Genomic DNA, 16,628 nt, shown 5'->3' on the forward strand with positions numbered 1-16,628 from the left:
TTAGCAAATGAGTCCTGTTACCGTATCCAACAGCTTCCCACACCATGGTTCCCGGATCTGGAGAGGTAAGAGTCTAGGGACGTGCTGCTTTCTGTGATCCTTTACCATGTGGTCCACGGCTACACTGGCGTCCATCTATCCCCAACAAACAGAAGTGACGCGTCATCGCCAAATACCATGGAATGCCAGTCATTGTCCCAGTTAATCTTCACACCGTGCAAGCCTCTGTTTTCCGTGCTGCGGCGACAGCGTTACACGACATATGACAACTCCAGATCTGAAACAATCAACCGGTGAAATGTTTGAACGGTTCATCGTAACGTTCTGACTACAAAATCCACCTGCAATTCTGTCATCTTTCTATTGGTCAAAGATAGAAGCACAATCCTGTAGCCGGCCGATGTGGCCGAGCGGTTCTAGGCGCTACCGTCTGGAACCGCGCGACCGCTACGGTCGCAGGTTCGAATCCCGCCTCGGGCATGGATGTGTGTGATGTCCTTAGGTTAGTTATGTTTCAGTAGTTCTAAGTTCTAGGGGACTTATGACCTCAGCAGTTAAGTCCCATAGTGCTCAGAGCCATTTGAACCATTTTGAACAATCCTGAAATCTTCTCGTGGTATAGACCTTCTGCTTGGAACGGCGCATACTTGCCCCATTGGTTTCCTGACTTCACCTCCCCACCATTCGTTCTGCAGTGAATGACTCGTGCCAATGATTCGACCTGTCTCTGTTTCCCAAAGATGGTGATAAGCAGAATATGCACGTCCTCCAGTTACACTGTGCCATGAACTCCACTAGAAGAGATCCAGTAATGCTAGTCAGTCATCATAAGCTTACACCATTCTTCGTTTGTAGCAATGACTGTTTTCTTTACTGAAAACATTCTCAGATGAGGAAGAGATTTTAATAAGCATACCGCACAGACATTGAAATTTCTCAAGAAAAGTAATTTCCTTGCGTAGCCTGTTCTTCTGTTTGGAAACAAACAATTTATTTCATTATTTAGCAATTAACTAATTTCACCACCTTGTCCTTTACTTCACAAAATAATTACTTTGCTCACAGTATACTATATACCATAAATCAGGGAGGAGGAAAGCAATATCGGATGGCACGCCATATAAGAGTTTCTCACAAATGTAATAGCTTCTGCAACAACTATCCCAGATGCGAAGTCCATAAGGAAAATGGGAAAAAAATACAGCTCTTGTGTAGGACTGGTCACTTTGACAGTGTACTTAGCACATTAATATACGCTAGCACAACAACAGAAATGAAAAGGCACACTGCATGAAAATACTGCCGTATCAGTTAGGTAGCGCTCGGTTACGATGTTCTTCGTAAAACACCTTTCATTTCCATCAGTGTAATTTTGAGTTGATATTGAGCAATATTCGATAAGTACTTCATAAAATTTTGGCCCTATCAGAGACAGTCGCTGTTAGTGCGTGTGAAATTGTACTTGCTAAATGCTTGCAAAGAGGTATATGTAAGATAAAAAAGGAAGCTGTGCTGTATCAGAGATGCTCTTAGAGGAGGGAGGTGTTACTGTAATTATTTTTAAGTCGGCAAAAAGAGAGAAGTCTTGATGAGAACATGACGCGAACATTTTTATCGCTCTTCCTATTGTAATAGATTTGTTAACAGTATTGGATTTTGGGTTGATATAAATAACGTGAAGTGAATTACAATGCCTGTCTATTTGACAAATAGTTCATCTCACCGTATCAAAATATGAGTTTCTTTCATTAGACAACACGGACAACCATTAGTGCCTTCTACGGCGGCTTTATTCGACACGATCACCGCGGCAGAAACAAGAGGTAAAGCTTCCCACTGAAAAGAAAATACAACTAAGAACATTCACTACTAAATTTTCTAGAAAGTTAATTTCAGACATGTTTGATGATGCCTGTTCGACAGCCAGCTGTAAAACCACTTCATTAACTTCCATTTATGACTTCACACTTAAAAGTCAGAAAACATTTCTAGTTGAAAAATTGTAGTTCATTATCCAGCCAGTAGTAAAAAATAGAATGTAATGTGTTATGGCGACGACGAACGACTCGTCGCCAGTGTGAATGACTGGTGGCCAGTGCTATACAAATCTCTTCTTTGCATATAGAGCTGGGTTGCCACTGAAGTCGATAAGGAGCTGGCTGCATGGTCAGCGTCATCTACAACGACTAAAATAATTAGAAGTCGTTCGTATATATATATATATATATATATATATATATATATATATATATATATATATATATATATTGTACTTAACTGGTGGTACAGGAGTCTTCACAGTCAGGACGAATATAATTACAGACAGAGAGCTATATAGGCATCACATAGGCCATACTTAAACTAAGCGCCTTGTTACAGGTTGCTTCATATCAGCTAAAGGCTAGACTACCTTCATACTTCAAGTCCCGTGCAAGAGGGGCCGAGCACACGCTAGAGACTTGTTGCAGCAAGCCACGGAGTGGCCCTAGTCTCGACTCGCAGATCCAGCGATACTAGTACGGACCACGGTCGATAACTGCAACCCCTAACAAGTGTGGTATCGAACATTGATACCACATAAAGCACGTGTTTAATCAGAACACAACAGCAAAGCGCAGACACGCATATACTCGTATTATCCCAGTCAACGAAGACCAAAAAAGGGTGAATAGGAGAAAATTTAGTGTAATAGCAAATTTTGCACAGTTGCAGGAGGGATTGTAATGAACAATACTAAAAATCCGAACTTGTGTGTGTGTGTGTTGGTGGCGGGGGGGGGGGGGGGGGGGGGGTGCAGGCGGCGTTTAAAGGTCACTTTTCAATGTTTTTCTTGAATATCTCGAAAACCGCGGCTTCTAGCGAAAATGTATCCAAGAGCAAAATTAAACTGCGTTAAATTATCTACAAAAAAAGTCTAATTCATTTTTCTCTAGGAGTAATAGTTTTCGTGTTGCTAGGCATGGAAAAACAGTAGGTTATTGAAAATAATGCTTCAGTGGTAAAAAATTAATGTTTTTTGCTAAGTGAAATGGTTTGAGAAATAATTTTAAATGTGCTTACTACGTATAAGTGCAGTAGGGTAGAAAGGGCGGAGCTGGAGGGTAGAAGCGCGAGGTGTGGCAGGTCGCCGGGTTGTTCACGCACTCCCCTCCTCCACAGGTGTGCAGACTGAAGGGCGAGCAGGTGACTCCTCACTGCGTCACAACAAGCAACTAGAGGGTGATTCACAAAGTTATACCGACCCTCCACAGCACACCTTTCGCATCCTGGCAATGCAGTGCGCAGACATGCCCAGGACGTGTTTACTTTCCACAAAATGCACTGACACAACAGGAAATACACGGATGGTTTACTAATAATAAAAACGCAAGAAACGCATCCCTACCAAGACCGCTGGTCACTTTTCATTTAGCAGATGACTATACCTTCCCAGCACTTCCTGTCCAGTTCTCTTACGTGAGTAGACAATATAACAATACTGATCTCGTGTTTACGTAAAGAAGTAATTTTCAATTTATTAAATGTAATTGATTACTGAGCTTTTACAGAAAATACGCTCCTGCAATCAAAGGCTGTATAATTTGTAAGTGCGACGTTATCAGTGACCTTTGTAGTGTTGGTGGGAGAGGGACTGGATTGGTAAATGTAGAATCTCGCTGCCGTGAAATTGCGCTGCAGTCACTTTTTGGTGAGTTAATGAATGTCCAGAAAGCTACTGCAACTCTCTCAGCATTAATTATGTTACTGATATACTGACAAAACCACTTCTATTGAGGGATTTCTGACAGTCGAAGAGTGGGCTACACTGGCAAGGGAATGGTCCGATCCGACACGTCCAAACTTATCTTGAAATTTTTCACGCACATAGAATACAGGCACTGGCAGAATTTTAGCTGCTAAGGCGCACTGCAAGTATTTACAAGAAATGTTTAGGTTACTCTCTGTTGCTGCACGAAGAACCGCTTATAACAGCGGTTTATACAGCCCTAATCGGTGAATAAGCAGGCGCAGACGTGACAAGAGGACGTAGCGCCAAGTTCAAAGTGCACGCACATGAATTTTAAGCACTTACACCACATCAAAAATGCCTCACATCATTAATTTTTTGAAGTAGTTGCAGGTGTAACTGTTGCAGATGTAGTTGTTACACAAGTGACTAGCAGAGGAAAGAAAGTCGAGGCAGTGTATGAGGTTACATCACAGACGACTTCCATCAGGATGGACTTTGATTTGTTGACATTACATATTTTATAAAAAATTCCTGTAGCACAGATCTTATGATGATATTTGGATAACGTATATTTTGCTAACAAAGGAACAGTTCCTTGCTTATTCCCTGTAGTTGTCACATAGAACGCAGAGTGTCTATTGGATGTCGAAAACAAACATTTTCTTTACATCAAGCACACCTGAAGACGAACAAGTAATGCATTCAGGCACTTCACAGTAATTACTAATTTTATTTAGACAGAACTGGAGTGGAGTAGGAAATTGTCGAAATTGTCGTGACCGTTGTTTTGCATATTGTGTTGCGTAGCAGGCATAAATGGTTCAAATGGCTCTGAGCACTATGGGACTTAACATCTGAAGTCATCAGTCCCCTACACTTAGAACTACTTAAACTTAACTAACCTAAGGACATCAAACACATCCATGCCCGAGGCAGGATTCGAGCCTGCGACCGTAGCAGTCGCACGGTTCCGGACTGAAGAGCCTAGAACCGCTCGGCCAGCAGCGGCCGGCCTAGCATGCATACTTGATCAGATTCTTAAAATGTGGTGAAGCAAACTGATAACGTAGAAACTACTGAAGAGCAACAATACTTATCGCCTGCTAAACATGAAATGACAAAGAACTGACGAAAATTTTATTGCTTGACAACTTTCTGAAAAATATTTTAGATTGCTGAAACTTTTTTTTAATCGAGAGGCTGAAACACACATTTAGTTCCGGATGGAAACCGAATTATACTAACGATCTTTTCCTCATAGTCCTAACGACAGCCGGCCGCGGTGGCCGAGCGGTTCTAGGCCGCTGCTACGGTCGCAGGTTCGAATCCTGCCTCGGGCATGGATGTGTTTGATGTCCTTAGGTTAGTTAGGTTTAAGTAGTTCTAAGTTTAGGGGACTGATGACCTCAGCTGTTAAGTCCCATGGTGCTTAGAGCCATTTGAACCATTTTTTTTCCTAACGACAGAGGTTCAATATGTTCAGGGTCACCGACCAAGAAAAGAAATAAATTGTTGTCTGTAAATGGTAAGAAGACATTTCGAATATTACACTGAATATTATCCTCTCCCTTTTTTACAAGGCGTTTGCCAGTAAACAGCCCTTCTCTTATACTTTTTGTGCTGGAGACGTTAAGCCCTATGGGCCCCTCTGTGTTCTTCGAAAGTGTGGGCTGTGTGCCGGCACCAGGGTCCACTCCACTCTCTCCCTTCTTCTGGAACACGACACGTTACACGACTTTACACTACACTACACTCACAATTACAGTCATTACACTTAACAGACACAGAGGCAGCTCTCACACTTCGCGGAGGAAAGGTTCCAACAGGCATGGAGGGTAGCGAAAACCTTTCCAATCAGGCAGCAGAATCTGCCCTTCAGGGTCTCCCAGGTTTTAGTCACTCTCTTGTTATTTTAATATTCAAGTAACATGCTGTTAACCTGATGTTAATAACAATTTATTTCCTCATGAATTCCGACTTAAGATAGCAAGGGTTGCATGACTTACGGTCTTGCTGTTCTAATGGATACCCACGGACTCTGCTCCTGGTGGCCCTGGGTTCAATCCCAGATTTTGGGGGGGGGGGGAGGGGGGGGGACTGTTACTCGTCACAGTCCCACTGGTACGGCCACATATCCGCTGATCTTGCTGCCAAGTACGTAGTGACGGTCTTCAGCTGGGGCGCTGAGCCCACCACCTCCCCCTCCTAGCGGCGCAGAAGACAGAGGCTGTGGCTGCAGTCTGCACGCAGTCTGACCAGCAGCCGGGCAACAGACTTAGGGCACAGACTACCTTTTTATTTGTGTCATTGTCTTCTCTAATTCTATTTTCATAGCTGTTAATGTGAAAACTAAGTTCCATACAGACGAAGACAGGTCAGCGTTACAGGTGGTAAACTAAAAACAAATTTTATCTCAATAATTTCTGTCACGTGCCATTGGCATTTGCATCTTGGAATGCTCCTCCCATACCCACTGTATCTGCCCTGTTTCTAGACTATATTGTCACAATATTTTAGCCCCACTGTATAATGAATGGGGAGCGTATCGTAAGCATAGCTGTGAGCACAATCGTTTGACACATTTGTAACACAGCAAATTCTAAAAACTAAAAATAAGGCCTGTCTACTACAATGATATAGCACAGCTCAGTACACTCAGAGTCCACTTTCTACCTCACTTAAGAGGACCAATTCAACCAGACCATTGTCGGATGCAATGTTACTCGCTGTATGGCATCTCCAGTTGTAGTATGGCTCACTGATCACTCGGTTGCGTGGTCGTGCGGTAGCGTTCTCGCTTCCCGCGCCCTGGTTCCCAGGTTCGATTCCCGGCGGGGTCAGGCATTTTCTCTGCTTCGTGATGACTGGGTGTTGTATACTGTCCTTAGGTTAGTTAGGTTAGAGTAGTTCTAAGTTCTAGGGGACTGATGACCATAGATGTTAAGTCTCATAGTGCTCAGAGCCATTTGAACCATTTTTGATCACTCGGTTGTCAACTTCCGCAGGTTCTCGCAAAGCAGCCTCCACGGAGAGGAGAGAGTGGCAGACTGCGACAACGCTCAGCCGCGCCAACAGCCGCAGCAGCCCAGCAACACCACTGGGGGCCAGGTAGGAGTAGGCAGCGGCCGGTCACTGCCGGGCCTCGCAAACGTTCTCTGTAAAAAAACAGCTGTGAGAAGTGGTATGTGTGTGTTTGACAAATACACAAGGACAAGCTGTTCGTTAGTGTTACTGTTGTGCTCTTCAATTCGAAGACTGGTTTGGTGGAGCTCTGCATGCTAGCCAATCCTGGACATGGTTCTTTGCTCTTGCATAGCTATAGCAGTATGCTCACTGTAGTCATGCCATATTCTCCCCCAACAATTTGAACTCTGAACATTTCTTTTCCTTACCAAACTGACCAATCTTTGATACATCACAGACCGTTAAATAAACCACTCCTTTAATTTAGTCAAGTTGCGCCACAGATTTCTTTTCTTCCAATTCTCTTCAGTAGCTCTTCATCAGCAATTCAGTAATTAACCGTTCAGGATTCTTCTTAGACACCACTTTTCAAAATCTTCTTTTCTCTTCTTGTCTGAACTGTTCATCATCCACGTTTTACCTCTGCACAATGCTACACTCCAGTCGCAACACTGAAATTTGTTGTTTGCCAGTATTCACTCATGTATCCCCTGTTTCATACCTTAGCCTCCCTGCTAGACAAATACCTTCCATTTTCCCTCCTTCATTTAGTTCTGTGATAATTTATTATTTTAATAGTGGCATGTCGGTGACAGGGTCAATTCATCTATTGATCTATCAAAAATATAACGAATGTAGCATCCGTATTTGCCTTACGATGATAGAGGTTTGATTTGATGATTCTGAAGCAAAGTCAGATTTCAAGCACTTGAATAAACTTTTCCACCGATTTGCAGTTCATTTGCTTCACATTGCTCGCTACTGTGTCGCTACAAACATTTTTGCAAATAAATCCATCTAGATAGCGTAATATATTTACATTTATTAGAATTTTTCGGTTACTGTCAACACCAATTTAAAAATTAGAACTAGCAAAAAATGTACAGATTGAGTTGCAATAAAGCCTTTGCCTAGCCAGGACGTCGTAATAACTGAAACTGCATTAAGCGATCCACATGGCTGTATCGGCTGAAAGCTACAATGATTGCAGACTCAGTTGTCGATTTTTTTCGTTTGTTGATAACCAACAAAGATTGCCACACTACTGACATTTACTTGTATAACTGTACACATCGTTGATACACTTGCCCAAGCATGTCCATGCTGGTACACTTGCTGAAGCATGCGTTATTCAGAGTCGTGGTGGTGATTAGTGTTTAACGTCCCGTCGACAACGAGGTCATTAGAGACGGAGCGCAAGCTCGGGTGAGGGAAGGATGAAGAAGGAAATCGGCCGTTCCCTTTCAAAGGAACCATCCTGGCATTTGCCTGAAGCTATTTAGGGAAATCACGGAAAACCTAAATCAGGATGGCCAGAAACGGGATTGAACCGTCGTCCTCCCGAATGCGAGTCCAGTGTGCTACCCACTGCGCCACCTCGCTCGGTCGTTCAGAGTCAGTCAAACCTCAAGTAGTTCAGACAATCCGAATGTCTGAGGAAAATTAGCCTGGAGACGATCAAGTACACTCTCACAAAATGCTGTATCAAGCATACTTGTCAAGCTTGTAGTTGGTACGTCGACACCTAAGCAGCTAGTGTCAGGCAGGAGTATGTTGTACGCAGAGAGCTGCACAGAAAGACAACCTCATTCATCCTGTGTCACAGCTGTCGCCATCAGACGGAGTGCCCTCCAGGCATGTCCCCCGCCACTGCCGCTACACGCAGCAGCAGGTGATGCAGCTGATGGCCAACCAGAACCTGACTCAAGTCCATCGCACCACGCCATCTGCAGCTGCTGCCTTCTTCCACAGGTAAGCAGTCCCACTGTGCTACTTCCCAGGCTTCCCCAGTAACAGCACTATGGAGTTTATAATCTCCTAGCTCCAATAAAGGTGGAGTTACAGCCAAAGAGGTGTTTTTCCAGCCCCTGTTGTATAGGCTGCACTGCATGATAGGTGTGTTGTGTGGGAATAGTATTGGCCTACCTACACTATAGACCTGCTTTGCAGGGCAGCCTACATTCCAGTGTCAAAATCTGGTTTCCAACCCTCTGATGTGTAGGTCGCCTGGCATGACAGGTTTGTTGTGGCAGCAGTATCTGCCTACCTTATCGATCTGCCTAGCAGGGGCTACATATGCGTATGGGCACAGCTGGGGGAAGATTTAGATGATAGAGCAGGGGATGGACAGAGAGAGGGCAGCAATGGTGATGGAGACAGAGTGAGTGAGGAGGAGATGGAAAATGGCAGGAGAATATGGAAAAAGGACAGTGGGAGAAGAGATAGGCAAAGATAGACACAGAAGGGAAAGAAGAGGAAGTGGGCTAGGAGATGAAGGAGGAAATGGACAGAGACCAGCAGGAGGAGACGATCAGAGAGGGAGGAAGAGGAGGAGGTGGAGCAGAGAGGGGGAAGAGGGGATGGAGGAGAAGGGGACAAGGAGGAGATGGGCAGAGAAGTGGTAGAGGAGTAGTAGGGAAGAGAGGTGATGAGGAGGAGATGGATAGAGAGGAGGAGGAGGAGGAGGTAGAGGTGGACCAAGATAGGGCCTTTGGAGAAGTGTGCAATATATGTGTCGTACACATATACAGGTGAAGCCACAGGCAAAAAGCTAGTTCATACAGAAAAATTTATTGTGTGTGTGTGTGTGTGTGTGTGTTCTACATCTCCTCCTAAACCACTGGATCGATTTCAACCAAATTTGTTGCCCATACTACTTATTGTCAGGGAAGAAGTATTGTCATGTAAGAACCACTTAGCTGCCATAGGGCTGGGATGGGAATGAGAAGATTTGGTAACACTTGACATCTAGGGTACCCTATAAGATGGATGTGTCGTGCATGAAGTTTCTGATTGTGTTCAAGGGATTATACATGCAGATAGGCATGACTGAGCAGAGGCAGGGGAAGAAGGGGATGTATAGTGAGAGGTATACGAGGTGGATAGAGAAAGGGAGAAGGAAAGATACAGAAGGGAGAGAAGGAGATCGACAGTCAGAGGAGAGAGGAAGAGATGGACAAAGAGCGGGGTAGGGAGAGATTGACAGAGAGAGGAGGAAGAGAAGATGAACAGAGTTACGTGAGAGGAGGAGGACATAGTCATACTCTGTGGGGGAGTAGGAGATGGACACAGAGGGGAACAGGAGATGAACAGAGAGATGGGGAAACGAGATGAAAAGACAAGAGTGGGAGTAGGAGATGGACAGTGAAAAGGTGGGTAACAAATGTCTAAAATGGCCACCGCATCCCAGATAAAACTGACTTTCTAACGGCTCCCAGGGGCAACATACATTAGAGATTTCAGTGTTCCATATAATTTTCAACCTAATTGAAAAATTTAAAATGCTGTTATAATCTGCTCATTAAGAGGTATAATCTACGTTAAAGGTTTAATAAAATAAATATCAAAGCTACAAACTGTGTACGATATGTCTCAAGATAACACACGTAATAGCGTGAAAATAAGGCAATAATTTTCACCAGTATTTGAGAATGAGAGACTTCCAACTAACTTTATACATCATTTAAAACATTTTAGAAGCTGTTTCTCATTGACACCTCACTCGCTCTCCCAAAAAAATTATGTAAATTAAAAACGTTTGTCGCTCACTGCATGAAGTCACATTAAGATGGGTGAAGAATTAACTAGATTTTCGTAAAGCAGAACGCAAATTACTTAGACTACACTCATCCACACATCAGGCGTTTGAAACTGTTTTACTCGTGGGAGTCCGATTATTTAAAGAACTGGAGTTGAAAACATATTGCATAAAACATTTATGAGTGGTTGCGGTAATGTTTTACACTTATAATGAAATCCTCTTTTTGACCACAGAAGGCTAATTTCCTTGAATATGTGGCTCGCCTGATGCAGGTAAATGTAAGGCTCTTTGTATTGTGAAATAGGTGTCCGCTTCTTTTATTTGTGAAGCATCTTCAATGGCCTGACATATTTGTTTTTGTATATATAAATTGGGTTGTATAATACTTACAGTTTTTTATTATTCTCTAGCTGTTAGGTGGGAAACAACCTTATGTAGCATAAGTTTTGTGAGGTTGAATTACTGTTTGTTTCTACTTACGATTTCTTATCTTATTATTGCTTACATGCCATCCTGGAGTTATACATAGTTGGTCTGCGTACACACAGGGTGTCTCATTTTCGGTGACTTACTTACAACATAACACCTCACTTCCACCATTCACTGTAATTTGGTTTGTTGTCTTTATTGTATGGAGTGTTTCCAACTGTCACGCTGTGTTTTCGTTCGTCTCTTCTTTCTCCATTCCTTCCCGTTCCAAAACACAGTGAACAGCGGGAATGAGATGGTAAGTCAAAATGTGTTCGTAAAACAACGAAAATCAGTCACCCTTGAAATCTCAGTGGACGCCCCAGGATACAAAAACTTAACAGGCGGGAGGAAGGTGCAGGCTTATTTTACAGAAGGTCATTTGTTGCTTCACGATAGTTGGTAATCCTTTATTTAATAAGATATACTTAAAACTTCAATAACATGTAAGTCAATATTAAGTGTCAAATAGATTTCAGGACGGCGAACCAAAATGTCCAAACTTACAATAGTTTTTTGTTTTTGTTTTTCAGAACAAGTAAGACCTCTTTAAAATAACAAGTTTAACGTTCGTAAAAGTACAGCTCAAAAGTCGTTTGGGCATCCATAAGATTTCAACCAGGCAAATCTGACTTCACTACATTTATAGAAAGAGTATTAGGATAATAATTTGAAAAACACTCAGGTAGTAAGCGTCAAACAAGAGAGGTGGTCCTTATTTAGAAAAAATTGTACAAGTTCAGCGTTACCATTAAAATACTTGAGGGTGCTAGCAATTTAGCAACTGGCTCTGCCCTAGCGATCCCATCCCAGATATCCAATATAACCTCTAATCCCTAATGAAATCCTTTGGTCCACCCGTGAACCTCTCCCCCATCTTCCTCCTCTCCCCAATGACATGCCACCCACATACATTCTACATGCTTCCAAAAATCCAGAAACCAAACATTACTGGATGCCTCAATGTAGCTGACTATTGTGCTTCCTCTGAATGTATTTCCACTTTTGTTGACCTATATCTCCAAAAACTGACCAAAACCTAGTATGCCATATCAAAGATACTAACCACTTCCTTCACTGACTCTCAACCATCCCCACCGCTTTATCTCCTGGATCCCTGCTCGCCACTGTTGATGCCACTTCCATGTAGACTAACATCCCTAAAGCTCATGGTTACGCCCCTACCGAACACTACCTCTCCCAATGTCCGTCAGTCTTCAAACCAACTATCTCATTCCTTATAACCTCATGAATATGTCCTGGCTGACAACTGTTTTTCCTTTGAAGGAAAGGTATGCAAACAATTCAATGACACACCCAGGGCACATGCCAATGCAAATATATTTATGAGCCACCTGGAGGAAACCTTTCTAGCCTCACAAAACTCCCAACACCTAGTGTGGCTCAGGTTCACTGATGATATCTCCTTGAGTCAGGGTCGAGACTCTCTATCCATATTCCTTCACAACCTGTTCTCTCCCGTCACTCAAATTGGTCCTCCTCAACTTAATGTGTCACCTTCCTGGTTGCTGATCTCTATCTCTCTGATGGCTTCATCCACGGCTCAGTCAGCATTAAACCCACTAGCCATCAACAATATCTGCATTTCGACAACTGCCTTTCCTTCCACACCGAAAAATCCCTCATACCCATGTATGATGTTCCTGAAGAGCCAAGAACTCCATTGCCCAGTATGCTGAAGGTCTGATGAAGGTCTTAACAGCCGGCCGCGGTGGTCTCGCGGTTCTAGGCGCGCAGTCCGGAACCGCGCGACTGCTACGGTCGCAGGTTCGAATCCTGCCTCGGGCATGGATGTGTGTGATGTCCTTAGGTTAGTTAGGTTTAACTAGTTCTAAGTTCTAGGGGACTGATGACCACAGCTGTTAAGTCCCATAGTGCTCAGAGCCATTTGAACCATTTTGAAGGTCTTAAGACAGACAGGCACTGTTCCCCCAGACCTACTCCACAAACAGATTTCCCACGCCAATTTTTACACATACCCAATACTCACACCGCCTGGAAGAACCAGCTACAAAGGAGTGCCGCTTCATCACTAAATACCACCCTGGACTGGAACAACTGACCCATGTCCTTCGTCAGGGGTTTTATTATTTCTCATCATGCCCGGAAATTAGGGATATCCTACACAAGATCCTTTCCACCCTACACAACATCCTACTCCATCCATATGCCAAGCGCAATCCCAATCCCTTGGCGCAGGGGTCATACCCTTGTGGTGGACCAATATGCAAGCCCTGCCCAGTCCACGCACCCAGCACTTCCTATTCGAGTCTTACACCATCAAACGGTGGGCCACCTATGAAAGCAGCTGTGTCATATACCAACGCTGCTGAACATACTGCACTGATGTTTATGTTGGTATGACTATCAATCCGCTGCCGACCAGGATAAATGGCCGTTGGAAAACTGTTTCCAAGAACAATGTTTAGCATTGAATGGCACAACATGCAGCTGAACATAACGTGCCTAATTTCAATGATTGCTTCACGTCTGGGTCCTGCCCTCCACCATCAGCTTCTCTGAATACACACAAGGGACCTACCCTTGGAACACATTCTCCCCTTCCATAGCCACCCTGGCCCCCGTCTTGTATGACACACTGCCCCACGCGCTCCATCCATCCGTTTCCCCTTCCTCTGTTCTGTCACCCTCCCACCCCCCCTCCCTGTTCACGTCACCATGTAACCTACTGGCTGCACTGCTTCCCACTGGCTCCGATAACCGTGCATCACACCCCTGACTCCCGCTGTACTGGAACTTACTTTGGTTTACCTACATCAGTATATGTTTTATTAGTTGTGTCTATTTTTATCCACTCATTCGCCTAAGTAGTTTACTGCAAAGATTAAAATGCGGTAAGCCTGCAGCAATCAAGCCTGTGGAGGTAGGAAGAAAAGATGAAGAAGTAATTTTCTTATATTTGTAAAAACTGTCTTTTCCAAAAAAAAAAAAAAAATGGTCCAAATGGCTTTGATCACTATGGGACTCAACATCTGAGGTCATCGGTCCCCTAGAACGTAGAACTACTTAAACCTAACTAACCTAAGGACATCACACACATCCATGCCCGAGGCAGGATACGAACCTGCGACCGTAGCGGTCGCGCGTTTCCAGAGTGAAGCGCCTAGAACCGCTCGGTCACACTGGCCGGCTCTGTATTTTCCCATCCATTATAGAAAGAGGACGTAGATTTCTGTTTAGTTCACTAATAATGTGAAATACTTTAGTTCTTATTGCGCAAAGTGAACTTCACTTACTAGCTTCTTATTTCACCTGCTCTATCTGTCTGCAATACTTCGGAGAAGTAAGATATTGAAGCTAGGCAAGCTGGCCGCCGAAACATTGTCTTCAAAGAAGAAGAGGAGGCAAATAACTTCAAGGCTCGAAGAACTACCATCTAATAATCCAGTAGTATATGTTAGTTTTTTTCGTTTATACGATAAATCATAAGCCGAACTGTATGGAGTGCACGTCGCTGTGCGTAAATTAGCTGAGCTAAGTGCTGCCGAGCGAACTCGCTATTGTTGTGCCTCTTGTGCTGTGCCAGAAAATTTCCATTTTAACTATTATTCGTAAAATTATTAATTAAATCAGTACACCACAGTACTAGATTTGAGACCAGCTGCCCACCTTTGAGCCACTAGCGATCCACCCGCAAACCTGCTCCCTGCCGCCTATTTCGCTCCTCCTCTATCTACCCCCCCCCCCCCAAACACAATCCCCCCCACACACTGCCAAAATGCAACAGTAGCACTGGTCGTCCAGTTGGCACTTGTGGGGGCATAGGCGCGTGTGTGCGCTCGAGAAGGAACAAGTGATTGCTTCTGCTTTTCAGTGGAGTAGTCTCTGTTGATTCAAAAGTATTTACATTCTACCAGAACGTTTGCACAACGCAAGTATCGATTTGTTCTTCATTCTGACCACTGGATACTGCTACACTGTTGTGTACACTGAATGCTGTCTTGTAATCGAGTTGTACTCCGTCTCTGGCAGCCGGTCACCAACTGCAGACGGTACAAATTCCGGCCGTAGACACATCCCGCTGCAGGATGCTCGTTTATATTGCAAGCACTGTTCTCTGCAACGACAGTCTTAAGAACTAAGGGAAGGCAGGAGGCTGGATCTGAATTAAGTCATTCTCGCGTAAAGTGTGTTTAACCACATGAGAACGGCAACTGAACGTAAGTGCTCAAATGACAGAAGCGCGGCGTAAACGTTGCCTCACGAAACACTCAACGAGGCAAATGAAATTCGATCTGACACTGTAGTCTGCTGGCGGATGAACTGTCTTACAAGGAGGGGGGGGGGGGGGGGGGCACGACGTTTGGAACGTGGATTTACTGCAAACTTCGTACACTCGTAGTACTCCACGAGGACAACAAAATGTGTAAGCAGTAGGGCGTACTTCTCAAGCGTTACTGAGAAAATCGCAAGATAATTTCGGTCGTCGAATATATATCTGTGCGTGGCCATTTTAACCATGAAGCGGCTGCAGCTGAGTGGTGACGGCACGGTAGCTCAGCGTGTTCGGTCAGCGCGTTAGCTTCCCTTTCTAATAAAAAAAACTGAACGAACAAACTGATTGGGTGTCATCGGACTCCGCCCTGAACAAATGTAGCGAACAATATAGAACAAAATGTATTTTTTTTAAGTGTTTAGCGTTCAAGCCGCTGGATCGCTGGATCGAGTTCCGTTCGTCAGTTTTTTTTATTTTCAACACACTCATTTTCTTTACTATTTATATTACAATTGATACAATGGGAAAAATAGTCTAACTTTTATTAAATTTACAATGTTATTTGACAGTCTACTAGTTTTTATTATCACAAATAATATAATATTCATAACTATTGCCTAGTAAACGACCAAACGCATAAAGTGATACTGAAAATGTATGCTTGTCCGTGTCTTCAAAACTGTTCGTATTTAATCGAAAGAGAACGAGAAATTGCTTCTAGGAAGACCCTATTAAAATACACTCGATACTGCATAACCAATTATCAGCGCCGATTTTTAAGGAAATACTGCGTTATGTATGGTTTGCTTCCAAACTATCGTCTGAAAGAGAGGTTTTTGAAAATGTTAACAAGGTTTGTTTTTCCACAGAAAACGTCAAAATACCTTGCGTATGCGGTGCCGTTTAACTTTATGTTTTCCATGTTTTTACGAAAAATACCATCCTGCAACTTGTACTCGTAATGTCGAAAGCGAATGTCGAAAGCCGTCTGTGCCGGTCAAAACTTGGAGGTAACAAGTCCTTTCGGGCTCTTTCCAGGTATAAGGAATTTCTCAAATCACGGACAAGCATTATTTTCAGTATGAGTTTATGCATTTGGTCGTTTACTAGTCGATAGTTATGATTATTACATTATTTGTGATAATAAAAATTAGTAGACTGCCAAATAACATTATAACTATAATAAAATTTCATCCGATTACACGTATTTTCCCCATTATATGAATTGTAATATAAGTAATAAAGAAAATGACTGTGTTGAAAATAAAAATAAAAACTGACGAACGGAACTCGATCCAACGATCCAGCGGCTTGAACGCTAAACACCTTTTTTTAAAAAAAAAAAAAAAATTGCTCTATATTGTTCATTGAATATCTTCAGGGCGGACGTCCGATGACACCCATTCAGTTTGTTCGATGATCCGTTCGCTCAGTTCTTTTTATTATAA

General features: G+C 43.3%; 1 protein-coding gene across 1 annotated transcript in view; it reads left to right on the forward strand.

The window, feature by feature from the left end:
• LOC126195494 (uncharacterized) overlaps positions 1 to 16,628 on the forward strand; it is a 276,681-nt gene that overhangs the window by 243,809 nt on the left and 16,244 nt on the right. The window contains exons 3-4 of the mRNA XM_049934122.1: positions 6,736 to 6,838; positions 8,520 to 8,665. Coding sequence (XP_049790079.1) covers positions 6,736 to 6,838; positions 8,520 to 8,665 — 249 coding nt within the window. The remainder of the gene's footprint in view (positions 1 to 6,735; positions 6,839 to 8,519; positions 8,666 to 16,628) is intronic.

Source organism: Schistocerca nitens, chromosome 7 (genome assembly GCF_023898315.1).
Source record: "Schistocerca nitens isolate TAMUIC-IGC-003100 chromosome 7, iqSchNite1.1, whole genome shotgun sequence".
NCBI lineage: Eukaryota > Metazoa > Arthropoda > Insecta > Orthoptera > Acrididae > Schistocerca > Schistocerca nitens.